This window comes from Macaca thibetana, chromosome 3 (assembly GCF_024542745.1).
Source record: "Macaca thibetana thibetana isolate TM-01 chromosome 3, ASM2454274v1, whole genome shotgun sequence".
NCBI classification, from domain to species: Eukaryota; Metazoa; Chordata; class Mammalia; order Primates; family Cercopithecidae; genus Macaca; species Macaca thibetana.
Window position 1 is genome coordinate 66,278,635 of NC_065580.1, and position 25,156 is coordinate 66,303,790.

At 35.7% G+C, this 25,156-nt stretch overlaps 1 protein-coding gene across 4 annotated transcripts in view; it reads right to left on the reverse strand.

Annotated features, from left to right (window-relative positions):
- The window catches only part of ELAPOR2 (endosome-lysosome associated apoptosis and autophagy regulator family member 2), a 272,270-nt gene that overhangs the window by 104,454 nt on the left and 142,660 nt on the right, over nucleotides 1-25,156 (reverse strand). For all 4 annotated transcript variants that reach the window (XM_050785249.1, XM_050785251.1, XM_050785252.1 and 1 more), the window contains exons 15-21: nucleotides 24,273-24,446; nucleotides 20,937-21,126; nucleotides 19,576-19,672; nucleotides 18,829-18,930; nucleotides 8,575-8,701; nucleotides 3,861-4,039; nucleotides 2,634-2,799 (exon numbers count right to left, since the gene is read on the reverse strand). In XM_050785249.1, the coding sequence (XP_050641206.1) occupies nucleotides 2,634-2,799; nucleotides 3,861-4,039; nucleotides 8,575-8,701; nucleotides 18,829-18,930; nucleotides 19,576-19,672; nucleotides 20,937-21,126; nucleotides 24,273-24,446 (1,035 nt within the window). The remainder of the gene's footprint in view (nucleotides 1-2,633; nucleotides 2,800-3,860; nucleotides 4,040-8,574; nucleotides 8,702-18,828; nucleotides 18,931-19,575; nucleotides 19,673-20,936; nucleotides 21,127-24,272; nucleotides 24,447-25,156) is intronic.

The following is a 25,156-nucleotide window of genomic DNA, read 5'->3' on the forward strand; positions in this document are numbered from 1 at the left end:
GATATAAAATTTGCCTCTGACCTTAGCTTGAAGTAATCAATTACATCACCTCAGCTATCAAAGGCATTCAGGTCAACATCAACTCACTGTCCATACATTGTTATTCACAATATAATTACCCTATACTTTCTCCTTGAGAACCAAGAGAGTCTCTGTGCAATCACTAATATATCCTGTAATACCTGGATTAATGTATCTGGATTGTCTTGTTGGATTGCCATGATCCTAGATCAAAAGGATAGTAACCACTTGATTGAATTTACTGCTCACCAAGAGTGTGACAAAAATTGGAGACACAGTACTCCCATCCTATTTCCAGGGGATACGTTCCAACTCCCCCCACCTCCAGTGGATGCCTGAAACCAAGTATAGTATCAAACCCTACAATACTGGGTTTTTTTTATCCAATCTAATAATCAAGATTACTACTAAGTAACTAACAAGCAGGTAGTGTATACGGCAAAGAAATGCTAGACAAAGGGATGATTTACTTCCAGGGTGGGATGAAGCAGTACAGTAGGAGATTTCATCATACTACTCAGAACAGCACACAATTTAAAACTTATTGTTTACTTCTGGAATTTTCCATGTAATGTTTTCAGACCACAGTTGACTGTGGGTAACTAAAAACACAAAAATAAGGCCATGAAAAGTGAAACTGCAAATAAGGGAGGACTTCTGTATATTGAGTCTCTGTTAAGATTTTGAAAATTTCCTTGTCCCCTTTTTGTCTGAATCTTAAGGAGGAAATATCTGAGTGCCAGTGGAAAGGTCAACACAAGAAAGCTACCTAGCTTTCTAAGGTCAACCCTAATGGCTCATAGCATTTGTTCGGCTAGTTGAGTCTGGGACCCTGAGGGTAGGGTTGAGGTTAACAATACAGATTGGCCTCATCTTGGTAAGGACCTCTGCTTGGTGTCCTATTGGTAGTAGCTTTATTTAAATGCTGTATAAAGCAAATTGATCAAATTTAATCCCAGCCTCAGTCAGTCATATTAATCAGAATGGTGCATGGAGTGGGAAACTAAAGGGAAAATTCATCAGAAACCAACATGGTATAAAAACGAGGTTTGGATGTTGTTGGAGACAATTCTCCATGGTACTCTTTCATTTCTGTACATCTTAAAAGTGAGAAACTGATTACCCTTTTTTCTAGACTATCTTTTCAAGAATCTTTGTATAGAAAATTGCCTTGGAATATAAAGATATATTGTCTTATTCCTGAGCAAAGGGTAGGCTTGCTTACAGTCTTGGAAATAGTGTCTCCCTTCGGAGCAATGGACAGGTATGCTACCTGTCCAAAACAATGAAGACAATAGCCCCCTTTGAGGCAAAGGATGGATATGTTTACATTTAGGTTCCTAAGGCCTAGAGTCCCTTTCCTGTAACGCAACCAAGTGATTTCATTTCCTCTGCAATTAGCACTGTGGGAACACAGACTTGTGGGCTCCCTGTAGCTTTGGGAGCTGGTATAAAGGTTATTACTCTGCTAGCACTATTCTGTGAATATAAAACTGTCCTTCATCTCTGACAGGAGTCTCATGTCTTCTAAACTGTCCATGAAACTGTAGCAGACTTACTTGTTAGCTTGCAAGTAGGGTAAAGATCTCCATTCTTAATAATCACTATATTCTTGTTACTTTATGGCAATAGTACCCTCCTTACATCTTTATATTAATAAAAGGAAAAATTAACCATTAGTAGAAGGGAAAGATGGTTTTTTCATTTTACTCTTAAATAATTCTCTATATTTATGTGCCTAAATTAGGAGAGTACAAGGAAATGGTTACTATATACTCTTTATAAATGTAAATTTTGTCTCTTGTCTATCCTGTTGTAAATAATTTGAAAGTCATCTTCTTTCTTCTATTTCATTCTTTTTTAATCTTAAGTAAGCTGATAATTTCTCATCTTTTAAGTCAGTGGTGAAAAATGTCAAATAAAATGTCTTTTCAAACAATTTATGGTTTCATGTTATGTTTGGATATGGTAGTTGTTCCAAAATCCAAAGCCAACAATATGTTACCTCATATACCTCAATAATTTCTATAACTTTTATTTTCTTTATGTAAAACAATCTTGCCATAAAAAGGAACAGTATGAATGAATGTAATATCTTTTATTAGCCCCCATTTTTAAATTATAAAATAGTATCTTTGTGAATATTCCAATATCACAAAAATGTATTGCTTTCAAAGACTAAACACTCTCATTAGTTCACCACTCCCAAAAGGCAGCTACTGTTAACAGTTTTCTCTGCAAATACAAACATAAATGTATATTTAATATAAATACTATAGTCCATTTGTTTTCACTCTATCTTGGACCTACTGATTTATCAGTACACATAGATATCTCAGTCTTTAACAGCTGCAGAGTTGCATAGTATTCTATCACTTTGACATATGAAAATATCTAACTCCTTATTGATGATGTTTGACAACCAACAAAAACAATGCTGCAGTGAATATTATTGTATTTATATCACGTGCTTCTAAGAGTATTTCTGTTGAATAAATATCCACTGAGATATAAACATGCAAAATAACAGCTTGTATGAATGCTATTATTAGGTTAATATGCCCCCTACTTTATAAATGCCCAGTAACACCAGGTTAAAATTCTACTCTCACCTTGGTTGCCAAAGATTTGAGTTTTCCTAGTAGTGACTGTTTATTGGAATATACAACTTCTTCTTCATTATCTTCTCCTTCCATGATAGCACAACTGTCTGCAGCTGGGAGTTCACACTCTTTTGAGTTAGTCGTCATTACTAACTTGGAATATTTGTATTCCAGTCTAAATAGTGATAAAATAAACAAATAAATATCCATTTATGTTAATATAAATACATACTTATTTTAGGTGGTCATATACTAGCTCAGTAAATTGGCTTGGAGTATAATTGCTCCACCAACAAATTTCCCTAGCCTACAGCCATAGCAATATGTGTGTTATCATGTATCTACCATTTATAAAGAAATATTTCCCAGGATTTCAGATATCAGTTCAATAGAGTTAATTCTACCACTTTACATTGAATTGTTCAATAATGAAAAAATTTGGGGGCGGGGACTTTGAGGCCTGCATGCATTTTCTTAACATGAATATTTGGAAGCCAATTCACTGTAAGGTTTTCCCAGTATTTCGTTTGTAAAGATGAGAATATCAAACAGGCAAGTAATTTGGTCTTTATCATCTCTCTATATTATTTATTCCTTTATACTATCACCCCAGATATTGCAATTGTCCGTAGATATTACAATATAGGAGTTCCACAGTGCCCCTGAGGTGTAAATCATTCTAAAAGATTCAAGTCCTATAACAGATCAATATACATTCAGGAATTAGGCTCCATATTCAATTCCAGATCCTTGAAGACCTGGAGCAAATAAACATGATATTTGCCTATACACTTAATCTGTTTTTTTCTTTTTTTCTTTTCTTTTTTTTTTTTTTTTTTTGCAAATGTCTTCCCACAAGAAATTTTAAAAAGAAAAGGTGAAGTAAGAAGACAGCATCATGTCATTTTTTAAACAGGCAGACACTGAGAGAATATCTGCCTTCCAAATCTCAGCTCTGCCATAATCTACCTGAGTAACATGGAGCCTCTTGTTTTCCTTGTTTTCTAATAAATGACTCTAACTCAATGATCTCTAATGTTCTATGATCTTTCTACTGTCAGAATAACAATCGTTTCCTCTGCTTGCTTTCTCAAGGCCTTTCCTATGATTTCTTCACAAGGAGAAAATTCTTGTGTCTCTGAAGAATCTATTTATTGGATATAATGATCAAGTTTAGAATTTTCACAACAAAATAGGCTCTCTTGCTCTCTTGTGATCATCTCAGAGGGTACTTACTTTTGATTCTTTTTCCAGAAGTAGCAGGTCAGAGCCACCAGCAAAACAGCAGTAAAAGCTCCCACACCGGCTCCCACCTTCAGCCAAAAGTCAACTGTTTCACAGGTTGCCAACTTTTTCTCAGGCAAAGAAATTCCTTTAATGCACCATTTAGGTTCATTCCATACATATAAGGTTTCCTTTAAAAAAAAAAAAAAACCATAAAACCATAGAAGACATGAGAAATGAGATTCAGACTCAACTGTAAAAGCTAGATTTGTCACAGGTCAATTTCTTACATAAAAGAAGAAAGGGTTTTGCTAACCCTTTACTTACAGTAGGCATAGAGGATTATTCAACATTCATTTAATAAAAGCTCCAGAAATACAGGAAAAAAGATACATGAATGAATAAGGAATTAATTAATGAAAATGCAAAAACCAAATAAAGACATGGATTGCCACCTCAGAAAGGTAGAGTACAGTACATGCCAAGGAGGTTGAATAAAAATGGCTCCATATGGACATACCTTCTGGGCTCCAGAAATACAGGAAAAAAGATACATGAATGAATAAGGAATTAATTAATGAAAATGCAAAAACCAAACAAAGACATAGATTGCCACCTCAGAAGGGTACAGTACAGTACAGTGCATGCCAAGGAGGTTGAATAAAAATGGCTCCATATGAACATACCTTCTGGGCTTTCTTTTTTTCCAATTTTGATGCTCTTAGACATCTTAGTCATGTTTTTGAATGAAAGCTTAGGTTGCTTACTCTAAGAAATGGGTTGCATCCACCCATCATGTAAGCCCATTTTCCCAATAAGCCTGTCCTCCGAGTGGAAGAACAGACCCTAGACCCAGGACATATAGGTGTACCACGGCTGGGTAACTGGTGTAAGCGGGCACATAGTCTACACCCTTCTTCCCCATGCCAAAATAAGGAAAGCATTATTCTGGGTCATCACTACCCACACCAGTACTTTCATCCTCCCGAAATAGATGGCAATTCCTTTAGGGCAATGTTTTTCAAACTGCCTTAATATACTGGGTCTCAACCAGGAATTTAAAAAAATAGATAGATCAAATAAGCAGATCAAAATAGAAAATCAGAGTACAGTGCATGGTTCCTTATATATTTCAACATATACAGTGACCAGTAGCAATCTGCATGGTGATTCTATCCACCGACATTAAATAACACAGGGCACTAATGTTTTAACGTGTCTCATTAAACTTTCTGGTGTACGATGGTCACTTTATCAACACTCTAACAGAAGAATAACACCATAATGTTAATTTTCATGATTTAAATACACAAATATTTTTGCAGTTAGTCATGAAGTGAAAGGGGCAAGAGACTCTTCTTCACTTTGAGGAAAAGTCTGATTCAAGTTTTGGATAGGAACTTTCAGCATGTTCCTTAGAAAGGATATTAGTGACTGGATTTTTTTGTTTGTACATTATAGCTGTAATGTTTTTCCTAAACTTAGTGCAAATAAATTTCTTTTTAAGTGGGTCACATTTTTTATAAAAATGGTAATATGGGAAATGCTGAGGCATGTTCAAATTCATCTGCTGCATCTCTAAGTGTCAATAATGACAATACAGAGAGAAACAAATTCGTTAGCAAATGTTGACTTTATTTGAAGTGCATTCTAACAAGGAAAAAAGACTGTACCATCTTTGATATGGTTTTATCAAATGCAATACCCAATGAAAATAGCAAGCTCTACTGTCTGATGGCAGTCTTATAACAAAATCTTAAAACTTCAAAATTAAAAAAATACTTGCAAACCCAGAATGCTTAACTTTTCAATAAGCTCCTCAAATACTGACATGGAAAAAAAAAATCAAGCTATTGGCAAATTATCTTAGTAATTCTGTAACTATTAATTAGAAAGCCTTATTCATTCAACCACACATCATTGGAAAACAAAATGGCTGACACTGCAGCTGAAAAAATTATTATTCTAGTATGTAGAAATATTTTGTGAGCAGGGTAAAATAAATTCAAAGATAAATTTTAAGACAGTCCCCTTAGTAATAATACAGTTTCTCTTCAAATCTTTAGTGTTGCATGACATACATAAGTAATGCTTAATACACACTTAGAACCTGGTATAGATTTCACAGATCCCACTTGATAAGAGCACTTTCATCACAAGTTGTGCAGCTCTTTTTGTTTATATCAGCTGTATGTGGAGGACCTGTATAAATTTAACGTATGCATCTGTATTAGATATATCTAAAGAATTAGGAAAGTGAATGCTCAATCAATATAAAGTAAAAAAATGATAAAGATGGTGTTGGAAATAGGACTGAAACACAGTGGGATGGTTAAAAAGATTAAATATACCCATTGCAATATTTCACAATAACTATTTTTCTTCCATTATGAAGCTTTGGTATCCAAAGAAATCCACACATATTCACTGACAATAAAAAACAGCAATAGCTGTCATTTGTATCTGAAACTCACAGAGGAGTTGACTTTTTAAAATATTTTATTCCGTGATTGGAGGTGGCTATTCCCACTTACTGTATCATACCCATTTTTTTATAGTTGCAATGGAATACACTAAGTAAGGTCTATGAACTCAGGAATAATATTCATAGTTTTGTAACTGAAGCTTAAGCTCCTTAGACAAATATTTCCAAAACTGGTATCTAAGCATAGTAGAAGAATATATTTAACTGCTTCCAGTATTTCTCAAATTAAATATGTAACTATAGGGGGATGTTATAAATTTCAACATGTCAAGCACATCAAAGTGATCCAAAAAGTATCATTTTAAAGGCAAAAACAAATACTAAATAATCAGCCAGCAACTATCTATTCTCAACAATCTTATCATATGTTGAAGTGACCCTACCAAGGAAGACAGTTTGAATGAAATTAAATTAGAGAACTTGTTGCAACTTTACTGTCTTAACCTTCTCATCATTCATTACCTTCCAGGAGAGAAATATTAAAGAATGTTTGAACAAAAGATCATTTAGTCATTCAAAAACCTTTGAATTAAACTTGGTAGCCAAGGAGAGTGCAGCTTCGTTTTTCATTTACTCTAAAAAACAATTATAAGATAAGCAGTTTGTCATAATTGTAGAGTAAAGGTAAAGAAGAATTTCTATTGTGAAGTAGAAAAAGCATTATCATTATTAAGAGGATTAACAAAAAACTATTTTTGTGAATCTGGAATTTTTATCCTTGACCTACTTAAAAATATTAAAAAGAAACTGTCTCAGCAGTGTGCTAGCTGAGTGAGCGGCACTGATTCTGTGTGCTCTGAACTAGAATAAGCCATCTACAGGGAAGCACATTTGACAAATTAAATAACACATTTCCTAATTTTTGTTTTTGTGTTATCTGCTTATTTTTTGTATACTGCATTAAATTATTAATAAAAATATACTTTACATTAACTCTGTGCTTGTACTTTATCATAAAATACAAAATAAATATTGTTCCTTGAAACTTTATCTCACTTTTAGGCATATTTCTGTGTGTCTAATTTATGTGTGTGTACTGGGTTTGAAGTACAATATAATTCTTAATATAGGTTCACTGTCATTAAAGTTTGAAAAACACCAACTTAGAGAATAGTTCTGTATGGTTTTTTCTTAGGCGAGAGGTGAACGCAACTGCTGTCAAATACTTGGAATGCATGGGATTGGGTGCAAGCATCCTGATTTCATTCCTCTCAAGTTCCTGCCCTTCATCCTGCTAACTGCAAGCTCTTCAAGACCTTCCTGGGAAAAACTGCTTCCCCTCTCTAATTCTCTGCTGCCCACTCTCCCTTCAGGTTTCCAGAATTAGTGTTGGTTTACTTTCCTCTGTGCTTCTTTATTATGATTTTAATGGAATCTGGGCATGGAGTGGTGGTAAACAAGTGGTCTTGAAGCAGATTAAGTTTTGTTTTGTTTTTTTTCATATGATACTACTTAAAGTTAGTGCAGTGAAGCAGGCTCTCTCAAACACTATTGGTGAAAGTGAAAATGAAGAGAAAGTGAAAACTGATATAAACAAAGTAATTTGGTAATATGTATTAAGCCTTAAAAATGTCCATTCTTTTTGGATTCAAATAATCTCTTGCTAATCATAAACAAACAAAATCAAATTTCCTTCAAAGGTGTTTGCTACAGTTATTTATAAAAAGATTGTTTTCAATTTTCTCTCAAATGTCTAACAAAGGTATTATTAAACACCAAATTACATAAAAACTATTTATCAATAAATAAAAATGATTTTAAAAATATATTTAATGAGAAGGGAAAGTTTTCATAATGTATTAAATATAAAATGGAAATAAAAAATATTTAAGTATGAATGCAAGAAGCTATAGAGTAGGATCTTAATTTTACGTGTATATGCTTTACTGTTTAGGCACGCTTCTTATAGTGAGTCAGTTATATTATCCCCATCTTAATTATACCTAACCTGCATTATATAAATCACATCTTGGTTTAATGATATCATTCCCATATAATCCAGGTAAATATTCAAAGCCTGTGACTCCCTTATCATGATTCATTTTCCTCAATCCCAGTGCACATCTCCAGCTACCCTAGCATCTGAAAGTTCAGCTAACAAACTTGATTTTAAATGCCTACCAATGTCACATTAAGTTAACTACAAGGTTTTGCCATACTTCTGGACCTTGGTTTCTAGGATGTGATACCAGACTAACCAACTATAATGCCAAAGCTCTGCTTTGAGAGTTTGTCCCTTACCTGAAATCCTCTCTTGCAGGCTCCCTCAATCTCATGGAAGTCATGCTCCGTGCACAGAGGGCAAGCTTCAGCACTCTCCCACAGGAAATAGAATGTACACCCATCACAAGTACCTGCTGGGCACTTGCTAAAATCATAAACAAAACCAAAAACACATAAATGACAGCTTTTTAACCCATTCAAACAACATCAGAATACCTATCACATGCTGGGGAGCACTGTGTGGATGCTGAAGAAACACAAGTGGAAAAAAATCTAAAAGACATAAACCACTATGAGATAACAGTTTGTACCTAGTAGGATGGCTGGAATCAAAAAGATAGTAACAAGTGTCGTGAGGATGTAGAGAAATTGGTGTCCTCATGCACAGCTGATAGGAATATAAAATTGTGCACCTACTTTGAAAAGTTTAGCAGTTCCTCAACCAATTAAGTGTAAAGTTACTATTTATTCCAGCAAGTTCACTCCTAGGTATAAACCCAAGAGAAATGAAAACATATCTTCACACAAAAACTGGTACACGAATGTTTATAGCAGCATTTTATATAATAACCAAAAGGTGGAAACAACCCAAATATTTATCAACAGACGAAATTATAAACAAAATGCAATCTATCTGTATAAAGGATATTATTCAGCCATAAAAGAAATGCAGTAAGGCATGTCACAACTTGGAAGAACCTTGAAAATATTATGCTATGTGAAAGAAACCAGTCACAAAATTTCACAAATGATATGATGCTATTCAAAGTCCAGAATAGAGAAATCTATAGAGACTGAAAGTAAATTAGTAGTTGCTCAGGGCTGGGAAGTTGACTGGGGCATAGGAGACTAGGAGCTAAAGGATATGAGGTTTCTGTTGAAAATCTTCAAAACTGACTGTAGTGGTGGTTGCCCATATCCCTGAATATTCTAAACACCACTGAATGATATGCTTTAAATGACTGAATTGTATGGTAGAGGAATTATATTTCTATACAGCTTTTTTATTTTGAATTTAAGAGAGAGACAGAGACCATGACAAAAAAAAAAGGCTCTGGAAATGCTTCTTGGTAGAAATGATATCTAAGCTGAGTCTAGAATATTTGATAGGAGTTAGCCAGAATAGAAAAGAAGAAAGCAAAGGAATTCCTGCAAAGGAATGAAAAGGTATTATTAATTGGCAGGAAATTACAGGTGGGTCATTGTTGCAAGTTTCAAGAGCAATGCAATGCGTTAGTGCTGGGCATACGGAGAGAAACTAGGTAATGAAAGGCCTCATATGTTACAGAGGTTGTAACTTCTGTTTAAGGTAATGTACTTAGGCGAGATGCTTTAGGGAATAGAATGCTGCACAGGACCCTGGTCTTTTAGAAGTAGGAGAAAGATATCATCACAAAATTCTCTAAAGTGAAAAACTAACCAACTATGAGGTCAACATGCAACAAAGTGATGCAAATAACGTTGCAATCTTGGGTTTCCTTGGCCTAATGACAACCTGAAAAGTGGTTACCTTCACTACTCTGAAGATGATGGATGTGGATGGGGCTTAGACGCAGGGATAGGATCACAAAGAACTAACCACTAGGGAGGCTCTGGAGACTTTTGGAAACTGTTCTTTCTAGTGGGTGGGGCCATTACCTCAGCTTGCCTCTTTCATTCTGGGACAGGTAAACACAGCATGGCTGAAAAATTAATGGCTGTTATGGTATACAGAATCCTTACTGATTGATGCCAGAAGCTATTTGGATAGATTCTAGTAAGAACTGCTGTTTTGTTCATGAATGCATTAAAACTAGGGGAATTTAAATTGTCTACCACTTTCGGCTTCCTTAAGTCAAGCCACATAAATATAGGCTTTGCCCTGAAAACCTCCTTCAGACCTCAGCTGGTGCTGAGGACAGGTGTCCTGAAACCATTAATAGCAAAAGGATAGCCACAAAATAATAAGGAAAAATAAAAAAACACTTTTTGAAGCTTTAACTTCAAATACCTTTCCAGTGATACATGGTCCAAAACTATAATATTCAGTCTAACAGCAAAGTAAAATTTCATACTGTTAGTTAACTAAATGTATTCTAAGACACCTTAAGATATGAACACTATAAAAATAAATTACATGTCTATAAATTGACTGCATTTTTATATGCCTATCTTTCCAAAGTGTCCATACACTAAGCAGAAGTGGTGGGATGTGAATAAAAGCAATGTTGTTTATAGCATGCTGTAACTGAGTCCCTATGCCATATGTCAGGGCTAAGAACAATGACAAATAGTGACTCTGGGGAAAATGGCTTAACTCTTATCTGCCTTAATTTCTCTGTTTCTAAAAAAAAAGGGTAATGAATATACTCAAACTGAAACAAAGACAGGTTTTTTTTTTTAAGTACAATAGATGAAAATCATGCCACATAAAATATCCATACTTTCCCCCTTTTAGTAAAAAGCAACTCAAATTTTTTCTTTTTTAAAATATTGGGTAAACAATGAGAAAAATATTCAAGAATACAATTTCCTGTTCATTTAGTGAAAATAGCAAAAGTGCTCTCCAGTTCAAATCTTCCTCCCCAAATTATTCTATATTTTATTTTCCAGAACAGTGAAGTTTTGAGTAAGAAAAAAAAAACAGTTTATCTTGGAAAAATAGAAGAGAAAGTCTGTTAAAATCTGAGAAAAATGAACTCTATAAATGAAAAAAAAAAAGGAGAAAACTAATCAAAGTTGCAAAAACTTCTAAAGAAAAGATCTGGGTTACAATTCTAACTGGACACTCAAATGATTATGTTTTCCTACAAATGACTTAACTCCTTCTTTCCCCTGCCACTTTTTTGTACTTTGTCAAAATCAAATGTCTGCTATACTACCTTCACGAGGTAGTTTTAATGGATAAAATGAGTGAACAATTTTGGAAAGTTTAGAGCAATGAAAAATATAAAAGACTATTAGCAATGCATATCACTTTCTAAAGAACTGCTAGAACCACAGAAACTGCAACAACAAAATCACGACAGTGATGTAATTTATAAAGCTGCTGTTGGGTGTCAAAACACTATAGTGCCTTTCCTTGGTAGACTTCATTTTTTAAAAGATACTCTTAGCTTTACTCAAAGTAGTTTACCTTAGAGTCAATTATTTGATTCTTTTAACCTGATGAATCATTTAAATTGTGGAACATCCAAATTTAATTATTTGTTATTAACCTAAATGTCATAATTTAAATCAGTCCTTCCGTATGAAACAGGGATGTATGAAGCAATAATAATTTGAATAGCACTTATTTTTAGTATGAAAATAGAAAAAAAGTATAAGAGAAAAACAAATATTTTCTCTTACCAAGAAAACAGAAAAACAAACAGCAAAATAGATAAATGTTTTATTGCCAAGTACTTGAAATACTTTTCCCTTTGATTACTTGTCCTATCATCATCTCCAGCCACCTCCTCCAGCTTTTTAAAGCTGGAATGCAGAGGTACCACAAATTGTGCTTCTTTTATAATTTTTGGTTTATGCAGTCACCATAGGAACCAGTGAATAAATGTCTACAGAGACAGTACACTGTCACGGATAGCCGGGGCATTCCAGGCTAGGATTCTACAGGATTGCTGGATGTGCTATGAATTCTAGGTAAAGACTGATTCAAAGGACAACCAGGTGGACCTTGATTTGGTTTTATAGGTAAGTGAATAAGAGACTTCCCGGTTTCCTTATTTTACTTCAGGATTGCCTTATGAATCTGGGTGGCCCTGGCAATACGTAAGAATTCACATTAACTTTTTTTAGGAAGTTAGGTCTTGGATTCTAAAATGGGATACATTCCCTGAGAGATAACTGGACTGAGAGATGAGCTATTAGTGTCTTCTTTTAAATAAATCTTTCCTAAAGTAGGATCTACTTGGTTTGTGTTATGAATTCGTGGAGAAGAATCTTTTCTTATGAACTATTATTACTTAATACTGAACCTGTTATTAACTGTTTGCATAGTTTATAATTCAGTACAAATTTGTTTCACCAAAATAGAAAATACAAAGGCTAAAACACATATATCTATATTGTCAATATGTTTCTGATCCCTCTGGATTTTGTCTGAGGAGACTGAGGGGAACGTTTTGTGTACCTAGAAAATTTGTCAGTTGAGTTATCCTCCAGGATAAACTATTGTTGCTGAGTTGCTTTCGCATGGAGCTTTTCAGTGAGCTCCCCATGTTGGGGTATTCAAACTGGCTTCAGTGCTGTCTCTAACCTGCTGCTGGTAATTCCTCTTACCATTGGCATCTCAGGAGACTCAGACTTTCTCTGCTGGGGATGGCTTGTCCCCTCTTGTATGGGGCCCAAAAAACACTACTGCATCTTGTTCAAAAATTGTTTTGCCCTGAGGCTAGAGATTACAAATTGTTTGTAAATGTGTCTTAGTCCATTCAGGCTACTATAACAAAATATATTAAATTGGGTAGTTTATATATACTTCTTACAGTTACAGGCTGAGATGTCCAAAATTACAATGTCAGCAGATTCAGTGTCTGGTGAGGGCTTGCTCTCTGCTTCATAGATAGCGCTTTTTTGCTGCATCCTCATGTGGTGGAAGCGGCTAGCTAGCTCTCTGGAGTCTTTTTTTTTTTTTTTTTTTTTTTTTGAGACAGAGTCTCATTCTGTCGCCCAGACTAGAGTGTCATGGCCCAATCTCGGCTCACTGCAAGCCTCCCCTCCCAGGTTCACGCCATTCTCCTGCCTCAGCCTCCCGAGTAGCTGGGACTACAGGCGCCCGCCACCACGCCCAGCTAACCTTTAGTAGAGACAAGGTTTCACCGTGTTGGTCAAGCTGGTCTCAAACTCCCGACCTCATTTGATCTGCCTGCCTCCGCCTCCCGAAGTGCTGGGATTACACGCATGAGCCACCATGCCCGGCTTTTTTTTTTTTTTTTTTTCCTTGAGACAGAGTTCTGATCTTGTTGCCCAAGCTGGGGTGCAATGGCGCGATCTGGGCTCACCACAATCTCCTCCTCCCGGGTTCAAGTGATTCTCCTGCCTCAGCCTCCCGAGTAGCTGGGATTACAGGCGTCCACCACAACGCCCGGCTAATTTTGTATTTTTTAGTAGAGACGGGGTTTCTCCATGTTGGTCAGGCTGGTCTCGAGCTCCCGACCTCATTTGATCTGCCTGCCTCCGCCTCCCATAGTGCTGGGATTACAGGCATGAGCCACTGTGCCAGGCCTGGAGTCTCTTTCATAAGGGCACTAATCTCATTCATGTGGGGAGAGCCATCATGATCTGATAACCTCCCAACACACCATCTCCTACTACTATCACCCCAGTATTAATGGTATTTCAGCATATGCATTTGGGGAGACACAAACATTCAGACTGAGACAACCAAGTAAAAAGGGCTCCACAGAAAACCTCCAATCAGCCTGGCACTGGAAGAAAGGGGTGGGGCCTTGGGAAGTTTGCGCCCTTTGCAGGGGGAGGAGCCTGGCCCCTCCTGTTCCTGGGTGGTAACCTAGGATTCAATCTGTGAGATGGGGGCTTGCTAACAGGAACCCCTCTCATTTGGCTGAGTCTTTTTCCTTTTTGCCCAATAAATTCCATAGCCCCTCACCCTTCAAAGTGTCTGCAAGCCTACTCTTTCCTGGATGTGTGACAAGAACCCGGTGTTTTCTACAAGAATATCACAACAGATTGAGTATGAATGTAAGATTTTTTATGCATAGTTCTTAGATCCAGGTTTACAAAATTCTATCAATCTCCTGCAAAAACCTCCCTGTCTAAAGACTCTATCCTGAGTTAACTATCAAAAGCCAGCATCAGATCAAAACTGAGATAAACTAAATTAACTGACTTTCCCTAGTTTTATCTTCACATTCTTTATCTTGTTTAATGAAATAATTATCATCCTTATCTCAAAATTGATCTGAAAATTTTATGAATGGTTTCAATTTTTATATCATGTCTTAAGATTATTTATTAGTGTCTGAAATGTATAGTTTTAGCAATTCTGTTTTAGTTTTTTCATTTCTTGATCATAATGGATTTTAGCTGTTTTCACTTATGCTCATAATGCTTCTATATGCCTTTTTACTTTTTAATATTCTAGGAACGTATTTAGTTTTAGTCTTTTGAGTTAAATTGTCTTTTTAATTTAACTTGCACAGACTTAGGTATCTATTATCTGTCTATAAATTGTTCTAGGGAAAAAGAAAACAAGAGAACTCATTTTACCAACCATCCTTCCATGTCTCTTAAGAACTGAAAATGGATAATTTGGTTTTAACAGTCCTCCCCCAAAGACCAAAGAAAATACTATATTAGCATCCAATAGATCTGATGAATTTGATAGAGAGACTCTAAATTGGAATCTGTGAAATAAACTCCTGGAGTGTTTGACCCTTGATTATAACAGGACAGAACAGTGAAGCATTCCTTTTGTGAGATTCAATATTCCCAGAGGCTACACTGATAATGAAGATGAATTTGGATTTTGAAGGAGGTTTTGGCAAAACAATTTTAAGCTGATTTATAAACTACTCAAGCAGCTATATATAGTCAGAAGTTGACAGAGAGAAAAAAATGATTTTCCTCTAACTCGTGGCATCAATAAAGACCCTGTTTGAGGAAAGATGACTCATTTAAATGAAGGCACCAATAACTTGTAAATCAGTTGAGTTATCCTCTGGGGTAAGTGTGATATTTGCCTCTAACTTAGTGTGCTTCTTTGCAAATCTCTGCCCAGGAGGAATCGAATGAAAAAATGGCAAGAGGAAAGCATTATGGCATGAAAAAAACACACACTTAGAAAATTATTCCATCTTGGACTATGCCACACTGCAGCTATACAACCTGGGCCATCAGTGTTTCCTGCTCTGTAAAGTCAATGTGTTTGACTCAAGGATCTTGTAGATGCTGTGGCACCTCTATTATCAGAGTAAAAATGCTTCCCTTTGTCTGCTTTTTAATAAGTCCTTTTTATACCCTTTTCACTAACAGAAATTTCTCATGTTTTTAAAAGAACCCTTTGGACACAATGCTTAGGTCTAAATTCTTCCCAATAAAAGAAAAGCCTTCAGTTCCTCTATCTACCTAAGGTAATAATTAGAGGTTTAAGAAGCCTTTTAGGCAAAGGCTAGGGGGCCATCTACTTAGGGGCATCTATTAATATTTAGGAACATCAGCAGCCTATTGTGCTAGCAGTTTATTCTCTGCTCAAGGTGCAAACTACACTAAAAAATCTTGTAACTTCACTCCAGCTGTCAGATTACATCTGCCATAAACACTGTACTATTTTTATCTAAAATGTTTCATACCCTCCAGACACTTTATGGAATTAGAAGTCAACTACATTTGCCAGACCAAATAGACAGGCTGGTGTTTCCAGCTGCAGATGAGAAGGCAGCCCAGATAATTTGCTGCTCCCTCTAATTTCTCAGGTGATACACAAAGAACACACATTTCCCCTTTTCTCTCTTGCCCATTTCACTTTCTATTAAGACTTTCTCACTTTCCCAGGTCTGGGGATCTTAAGACATTTTCCCAGGACACCAAGATATAGAACCCCAACCAACATTGCTCCTGCTAAAGTAAACTTTTGCCTGGCTTGCCAAGAATCTTGGCCAAGCAATGAGAATTCCTGAGAGTGGCATTCCTTCTGCACTACAAAAGTCTCCTTCTGAGACTTTTTGGTCAGCATATGAAGCTTCTCAAGGCAAGCGTCTGGTTAGCATCTCCCTCCCTCCACTCTGGAGATCTTAAAGCTGAAAAAAAAAAAAAAAAAAAAAAAAAAAAAAAAAGAAAAAAAAAAGAAAGAATGAATGAAAGAAAGAGAGAGAGAAAAGAAAGAAAAGAAGTTCTCTTAAAAAGCAGCCTGAGAAACTGGGCTATGTTGACTTTCTTTTTTTTTTTTTTCCTCCTGTTAGTAAGAAAGAGTTATTCAATCCCACCACTAAAAAAAAGGAAAAAAAAAAAAAACTAATTATTTCAGGAAAGCTGCTGTTTCTCGTGTTCTGATCTCCGAGCTCCCTCTTGTGCCCTGATGGGAAATTGATTCAAGAAATAAATAAAGGTCGGCACGTTTAGGCTGTAGTGTTGAAGCAGCTCCCTGAAGCAATGGTCAGCACACTTCAGTGCGCATCACAACTCTAAATGAAGATTTATCAAACATGGGTGAAGGACTACACCCTTTAGACTGTCACATTTTAAATTAGCTTTTCACAAAACTAAAATTTGGAATACATTTTGAGAATCTGTCTCAAAAAACAAACAAAAAAAATTCCAAAATGCGAGTTACGAAAATATCTGGTTCTCAAATTTCAGTAGGCATCAGAATTGCCTTGTGGTTTTTAAAAATGTTCCTGTGCTCAGCATCTAAGATTCTGTATTTTTAGAGACGGCCCAGAAATTAATGTTTACAATAGATATCCCAGGGTATTCTGCTGCAGGTGATCTTGATAAACCCTGGGAAAGATCATTTACTTCCCTGAGTGGCAGATTCCTGGAGGTCAAAGGAGAAACAAGTTTTCCTCTCCTCATAGGAAAAATTCAGTTTCTGCATGCCATCACTTAACTCCAGGAGACTATTTTCCTTATCACAATGAAAGCATCAGAACACACCTTACGAGAGAGAGAGTGACGTGTTTCCTAAAGGACAGACCTAGTCTTCATTAACATCATCTACTTGAGTTAGAGGCCTAGAGGAGGCTTTGGAAGCTATTCAAGTAAACTCCTAGAGACTAGAAGTTAATTGTCAGGGTCATAAAATGACCCCCAGATGTGCTATAGTAAATAAATTAAGCACCTGAACTCAGAACTATATGGTGGCATATCAGAGAATGATGAAAAACACACGCTTTTATTGCGAGAATCTCTGACCACATCTTTTCTTGGACGGTGGTTTTCTGCCTTCGTTATAGTTTGGAGGCTGGGAGAGGGATCCTCCACCACAGGATGCCCTTTTATTATTATTAGGTACTATTGTTGCATCGGTCTCTCACCTTGAGCAGGTGAAAAGAATAATTAATTCATAGATCTATGAGAAGTGGAAACACGGCAGTTGGTGAAAGAGAATGTCAGTGTGCCTTTATGCCCAAAAATAAGCCCAAAATACTGTTACCCCTGTAAGTATTTTTAGGATACACAAGGATTTGAAGCAATGCTTACACCACTGATTTCCAATCCTGATGTGACATAATCAGGACAGGTTAAAATCTCCCAAGGGTTACTGTGAAACTATCAAAATCAAAATTAACATGATCATTTTCTTTTTAAAAACATATACTTTTGCTAGTTTGATAGAGGAAAAATATCTGCAAATCAAGCTATGATCCAAAGGTATCTTAACTCAGCCAAGATTAGAAATAAATAATCTGGCTGGGTGCAACGACTCACACCTGTAATCCCAACCCAGCTTGGGAGGCTGAGAAGAGAGAATCGCTTGAGGCTAGGAGTTTGAGACCAGCCTGGGCAATGTAGAGAGATTCCCATCTCTACAAAAAAAAATTAAAAAATAATAATAATGTTAAAAATAAAATATAAAGAAATAAATAATCTTCATACTGAAAAGTGAATATCTGAAAAAAATCAGGAGGCATTCAAGTGTCACTCATGCCACTAAAGCAGTCTGTATTTAAGTTGACAATTCTGAGTCTATAAATTGTTTTCTTCTTGTGTTCCCATCCAAGGTAAACTGCATTATTCAGATCTTGACTATAGAGGGCTATTGCCTTAATGCTAATCTGTGTTAAATGAACCACATTCTATAAGTCAGACTTAACTTGGTAATTCTGCCACCATTAATCAATAAACTGAAGAGTTAGAAATCGATAATACAAATTATCTATCCTGGGCCCCATCCCCTTCCAGAAAAAAAAGCTATGACTCAGAGGTCAGATTACTTGATCACCCAGCTAGTTAATTGTTGATCTAGTACCAAAATCAGGAAAGCTACTAATCCAGCTCTCAAGGAAATCGAGGCTAAACAATAACTTAAATACAGGGACACAAGTAGAATAATTAATTTTATATTGCTTAAATAATTTTCAAAAAAATTAGACACTGTATGCAAACAGGACAAGAATATGTCATACAAGAGGCTAGGAAGTATTTAGATTGTACAAGGACCTATTCCTCTTAATAGACACTCAGCACATCCCTATAAAAAAAAAAACAAAACTACAGATTCTTCTGTTTTCTTTCTGCTTTATGTTCATAGATAATGTGTTTTAAAATTGTAATGTTCTGGAGAGTTTTTCTTCCTCATAGTAAACACAAATCATATGGAAATAAGGATACCTGGGGACTGAAATCACTCCTGCTCCAGATTTAGTAGGATTACACCTCATTTTCACAGCAGTTGATCGGCCATTAATACAAGATGTTGTCGTTGTAGAAGACCTATTGTAAGCCAAATAATATTTTTAGAAAACAGATATAATACAGATTATAAAGACAAAAATATGTGAATAATTGCTCTCAGGCTTCATGAACAAATGAAAAAGAAAAATGTATTAAAGTTCACTAATTTACAATTTTAATACAATTTCACCTCATTTACTTTCATTGCCTATGAAGAGTTGACTACTTTCCCAGGTGATGTTATCATCAAAGTATTTAGTAAAGATATTATCATTTTAATAAATATTATAATCAAAAATATTCTTAAGGAAAAAAGGACCATATCTACTTACGCTGATGCTTTGATATGTGAATTATAAATAATTATTGCCTAGACAGTGAAATAGTCTCTTTATTGAATACACACACACACACACACACACACATGAAACTATATAAGGCTTTCAAAATATTCCATGTTTCCTACTTTTTACTATATTTCATTTAAGAACCAGTTACTAGTTATTAAGTATAAGCTACATTCTAGGAACCCTCAGGTGACATAATCGATCTTCTCTGCCACAGGAACTCACATCTGGTATATGATTACATACACACAATTATAAATATGTGAGTATTGGTGTTCCGTATATACTAGTTTCTTTTGATTAAAATACAGTCAAAGGAAACAGCATCTTCACTTACTTATAAAAGAAATGCACATCTGGTATTTGGCTTGGTGGAACTGGGAACATATCTTCTTTTATATTAATATTTTGCAATGTGGTTTCAACTGTAACTCCTAGATGATATTTAGAAAGAAGCTATTAAGCAATATGGAAAATTGGTTTTATTTGGTCTCTGTAGATTTGAAGAGAAAATAGCTTTAGTGACTGTCATTTTACAGTATTTACAGAAATGCTGTATTATATTAATGCATTCATGGTAAAAATAAGAAATTTTCCAAAGTCTCCAGAATGAAAGAGATAAGATTCTACTCCCTAGCTTTATAATTTCTTTTCACTTCCCCGGGTCTTGTTGCCTGAATCTAATGCAAGCAGTAATTCGATAATCTATGAAGTTCTTTTCAGTTCTCTAACATTTCAAAAGTCCTTTAAAATTTTCATTCTCCAGTGACTTTTATCGAATGAATTGGGCTGCTTTGCTAATACAGCTTTTTACTCATATTCAATACAGATGTATTTGAAAAAGCAAAAAATTTTGTGCCCTAATAATTTCCAAAAATAACTCTGAAATTTGCTTAATCTAGTAAGCAGAAAACTAAGGCTTTTTTTTTCCCCCTGCCTCTTGTAAGCAAAATAACAGAGCCAAAACACAAGCAATAAGAGCAAACTTTGCTTCAGAGTTCCCACTCTGAGCAACCCCCACCGCCCCCAGGAACTGACCTTGGTGCTGAAAGTCAATGCTAAATTCCTCTGGAGTCTATACTACAGCAATGTTCTCACATCTGGCCACACATCCGAATCACCTATGAAGCTTGTTAAAACCACAGATTCCTAACCCCCATCGTAGAGACCATAATAAATTTGATCCCTAGGAGTCACTCATTAGAGAGCTAGATTCTTCTTGAAACTTTCCTATGGCTGCCAGGACTACAGAGCCAAAAAGGGAACATGAGGAATGAAACTCAGCACCTTTGCTGTTTGTCACCTGCTTACTTTTGGTACGAGAAAAGATGATGGAAACTGGTGGCATATAAATGATTTAGGTGTAGATTGTGTTTGTTTACTATTCTTATTTTGTTTTTAGTTTTGGTTTTTAAAATTGGTCTGCCTCTTAAACTTCTAGAAAATCTGATGCCAGGCACAGACCCTCAGAAAATGTCATACTTAAATATGAATTAACACATAAATGCAGAAGCTTCTCAGAGACTATTCAATAGTCCCCACTAGTAGGAGTTTTTTCACCATCTTACAAAGTGATAATGTAAAATTACCTGTGGGGGCCTTAATCATCTTTTGCAAACGCCAATACAATGACAAGTTATCCACAGCATAATTTAAGAATAAATGTATGCATGCATATATGAACCAAAGGAAGCTTACCTAAGAATGTATCTGCCAGAATGATGGATTGTGATGACAAGGCTGCTCGGAAACCCTTACTTTCAGAAGGAATAATTGTTGACTGGCATACAAATGCCCCTACCAAATTTGTGTAATCATCTGACCCTGCCACTATTTCTTTTACTGTAAAGTCTGTTATATTGTTGGTACAGAGAGCCATCTTCTTCCCCTAGGAAAATAAAGTCATAAAAGAAAGTTTTTATTGGATGTCAATCTCTAAACTTAGTCCCAACTAGCTAGTGACCCTAGAACAGCAGTGGCTCTCTCCTCACTGCAAGGATTCTGATTTAGTTGATCGGGTGTGAGCCTTAGCCATCCACCAGTACTTTTTCAAAGCTCTCAAGGAAAGTTCAATATTCAACCAAAGTTCAGAGTCTGAAGTTATAACAAATACAGTAATTCAAGACTATACTGCTCTTCCCACTATAAGCATCATTTGTAATAAATGAAAGTCATCAAGCTTAAGAAAATACAAGTAATCTATGAAATGTTCAATTCCTAGAATAACAATGCATGCAAAGAGACCAGCAAACTGCCGTTTAAAGCGTTAATGCCAAAGAAAAAGAGTTGGTCTTCCTTTTCCTTTATGATCCTATGTGTAGCAGAAAGGTAATGTGAAGGCTAAAGAAGAAAGCAAGTCGTACTGCAGCAAAATTCTAGAAAAACATCTGAATTCTAAATAGTTGGTCACTACAAGTGTCTTTATTCACCTACTCTTAGATTCAATGATGTGTATCTGTTCAACCATACAAGTTAAAGGGAACACAGAAATTTGGTTTTCTAATAATTTAGAAAATAATTGAAGATATAACTTATAAAAATGGAAAAATTGTTTAAATATACTATAGTCCCACTGCAAAGGACTATAGCTTGCTCCATAATTTCTACAAAGTAAATGTAAAAATAGGAAAACCATTTCACTGGTGTTAGATATAGAGTGTACACAGATGTGTAAAAAGAAAAATATAAAACATTCTCTTTCTTAATGCAGCTAGCAGACCTAACCTATACATTTTTCTCCCACTACCAGGCCTTCTCACCACTATATATTTTTTTACTAGGCTTAAATTAAAATGTTGAAGCCAATAACAAATAATGAAAAAGAGCAAAGAAAAGGTACTTAGGAAAGAAAAAGGAAAATAGTGGAAGCTAAAAGAAAAAAAAAAAAAGAACAAAAAGGAAAGAAAGAGATAGAAGCCAAAGGGGAAGAGAAGAGAAGGTAGAAAAAAAGGTAGTGCTAATGTAGGATAAGATTGTGATAGAAGTATGATAGATAATGGAATTAATCTTATTCACTGCTTCCCACACTATCTGGCACATAACAGGTATTTATATTTATTGAGTGAACTGAGTAACTAATCTACTGAGTGTCTTGGATCACCCCAGGTAAAATCAAAACAGGACAATTGTCATACCACGTAAAATGTTATGGATCTTTTTGTTTGAAAACCTCTATGGTCATCAGATCTCTTTTTGTTTCCTTTGTGCAAAGCTTTGCACAGTATCTCATAATGAAGACAATTGAAAATATAGGAGTTAATATGGGAAGTGACATGGAGGAAATGTCTTATTCTGTTTCTACTCTGCATGCATATACCTGTACATACTTCCCAACCCTAACCTCATATGTCCATTAAAATATTGGGAATTATGGTCCTGTAACCTCTCACCATTGCCAGTATCAATTAAGATTCCTCTTCTTCTCACAGAAAATAAAATCCATTTGTATGATTTAAGCCTACATTATCAACTAATATTTGGCCCTGCATGTCTCCTTTTTATTTTGAACAAACTTCCTCTTGAAAGTCTGTTTCTTTCCATAATGGTTGAACTAGTTTACAATCCCACCAACAGTGTAAAAGTGTTCCTATTTCTCCACATCCTCTCCGGCACCTGTTGCTTCCTGACTTTTTAATGATTGCCATTCTAACTGGTGTGAGATGGTATCTCATTGTGGTTTTGATTTGCATTTCTCTGATGGCCAGTGATGACGAGCATTTTTTCATGTGTCTGTTGGCTGTATGCATGTCTTCTTTTGAGAAATGTCTGTTCCTATCCCTTGCCCACTTTTTGATGGAGTTGTTTGTTTTTTTTCTTGTAAATTTGTTTGAGTTCTTTGTAGATTCTGGATATTAGCCCTTTGTCAGATGAGTAGATTGCAAAAATTTTCTCCCATTCTGTAGGTTGCCTGTTCACTCTGATGGTAGTTTCTTTTGCTGTGCAGAAGCTCTTTAGTTTAATTAGATCCCATTTGTCAATTTTGGCTTTTGTTGCCATTGCTTTTGGTGTTTTAGTCATGAAGTCCTTGCCCATGCCTATGTCCTGAATGGTATTACCTAGGTTTTCTTCTAGGGTTAAATGATCTAGAACTAGAAGTACCATATGACCCAGCCATCCCATTACTGGGTATATACCCAAAGGATTATAAATCATGCTGCTATAAAGACACATGCACATGTATGTTTATTGCAGCACTATTCACAGTAGCAAAGACTTGGAATCAACCCAAATGTCCATCAGTGACAGACTGGATTAAGAAAATGTGGCACATATACACCATGGAATACTACGCAGCCATTAAAAAAAGGATGAGTTTGTGTCCTTTGTAGGGACATGGATGCAGCTGGAAACCATCATTCTCAGCAAACCAAACACTGCATGTTCTCACTCATAGGTGGGAACTGAACAATGAGATCACTTGGACTCGGGAAGGGGAACATCACACACCGGGGCCTATTATGGGGAGGGGGGAGGGGGGACTGATTGCACTGGGAGTTACACCTGATGTAAATGACGAGTTGATGGGTGCTGACGAGTTGATGGGTACAGCACACCAACATGGCACAAGTATACATATGTAACAAACCTGCACGCTATGCACATGTACCCTAGAACTTAAAGTATAATAATAATAATAAAAAGAAAGTCTTTTTCTTTTTAAAACACAAAATTGACAACATAAACAACAGTACCACTTTCTCAAATAACTTCCTGCCTAAAAAAGAGGTAAGATTGACAACCCTGACCCATTTTTATGAAAACGAAACGTCCTCAAAGCACTTACACCATAGCTCCAAGCTTCAGGTTTCAACTGACTGCGTAAGTGATTTGATACACTGAGAACGAGACAAGGTTGCCCCTGGTGGAGAAATCTGCCAATATTCTAGGAGGCAATAGAGGATCTAAGCAATCAAACTTCAGTTTCTGACACTTGGTTGATATCCATAGAGAATTCACGGGTCCATTAACATAGAAAATATCAACTCAATCAGAGCTGAAATATAGGTCCATCTCACCTTGACAGCCAGAACTCACCTCATGCCCACACAAACTGATATTGAAGAAATGGAAGTATTTTGTTCCTTTGGAGGTGAAGCTGGGGCCATTCATTAATGAGCCCACACTGCTGAGGTTGCTAAAGTCATAGTGCAAACTCTGATTTTCTTTTTCATGGTAGAAAAAGCAGTCACTATAGCAAACCGAATGGTCCTTTGATTAAAGATAAAGAAACGATATAGCAGGAAAGAAAATATTAGCTGCTACTAAAATGTGTTTGAAAAAAGTTCTAGGTGTAAAAACTATTCCAGTAATTTAATCTTAGCTATAATATACTTTACCACACTAATATCAAGAATTTCTAAACTCTAACTAGATTTTTCTAGCCAGAGTTCAGAAAATTCAAAATCTTTTAAAGACAGAGTAAAGTTATCCTCAGGTTTGTTCCTCGTAGAAACTTATTTCTTCAGAGTGAAGAACAATAGTAAGAAATAGCCAAAATTCTGTTATGTAAATTTAAACAGACAGTAAAACTGCTTTGTCCTTCACTCATAATATGGCATAAATCTTTGCCATTAAAAATTGTAAGAAACACTAGCTGTTCCCAGATGACTGCTACAGCCAGCCTACAGATAGGTAGTTTATTTGCTGTACCTAAACAATACACAAGAAATCAGTTTTAATATTTTGGAAAAGCATTCTTATTTGGGAGCTTTTAATATTTTGTGTCACCAGTAACTAGTACTTTCATGACATACAGTAAGTGTTTAATAAATGCAAGAAGGGAGAAAAGAGAAACGGTAAATTGAAAGTCTTATTTCAGAATAAATAGCAACCTCATAGCTCCCAAAGAAACGTTAAGGAGAACCCTTGAATTTCTCTATTAAAATGTGCTTTCATGCGGATACCTGAAATGCAGACCC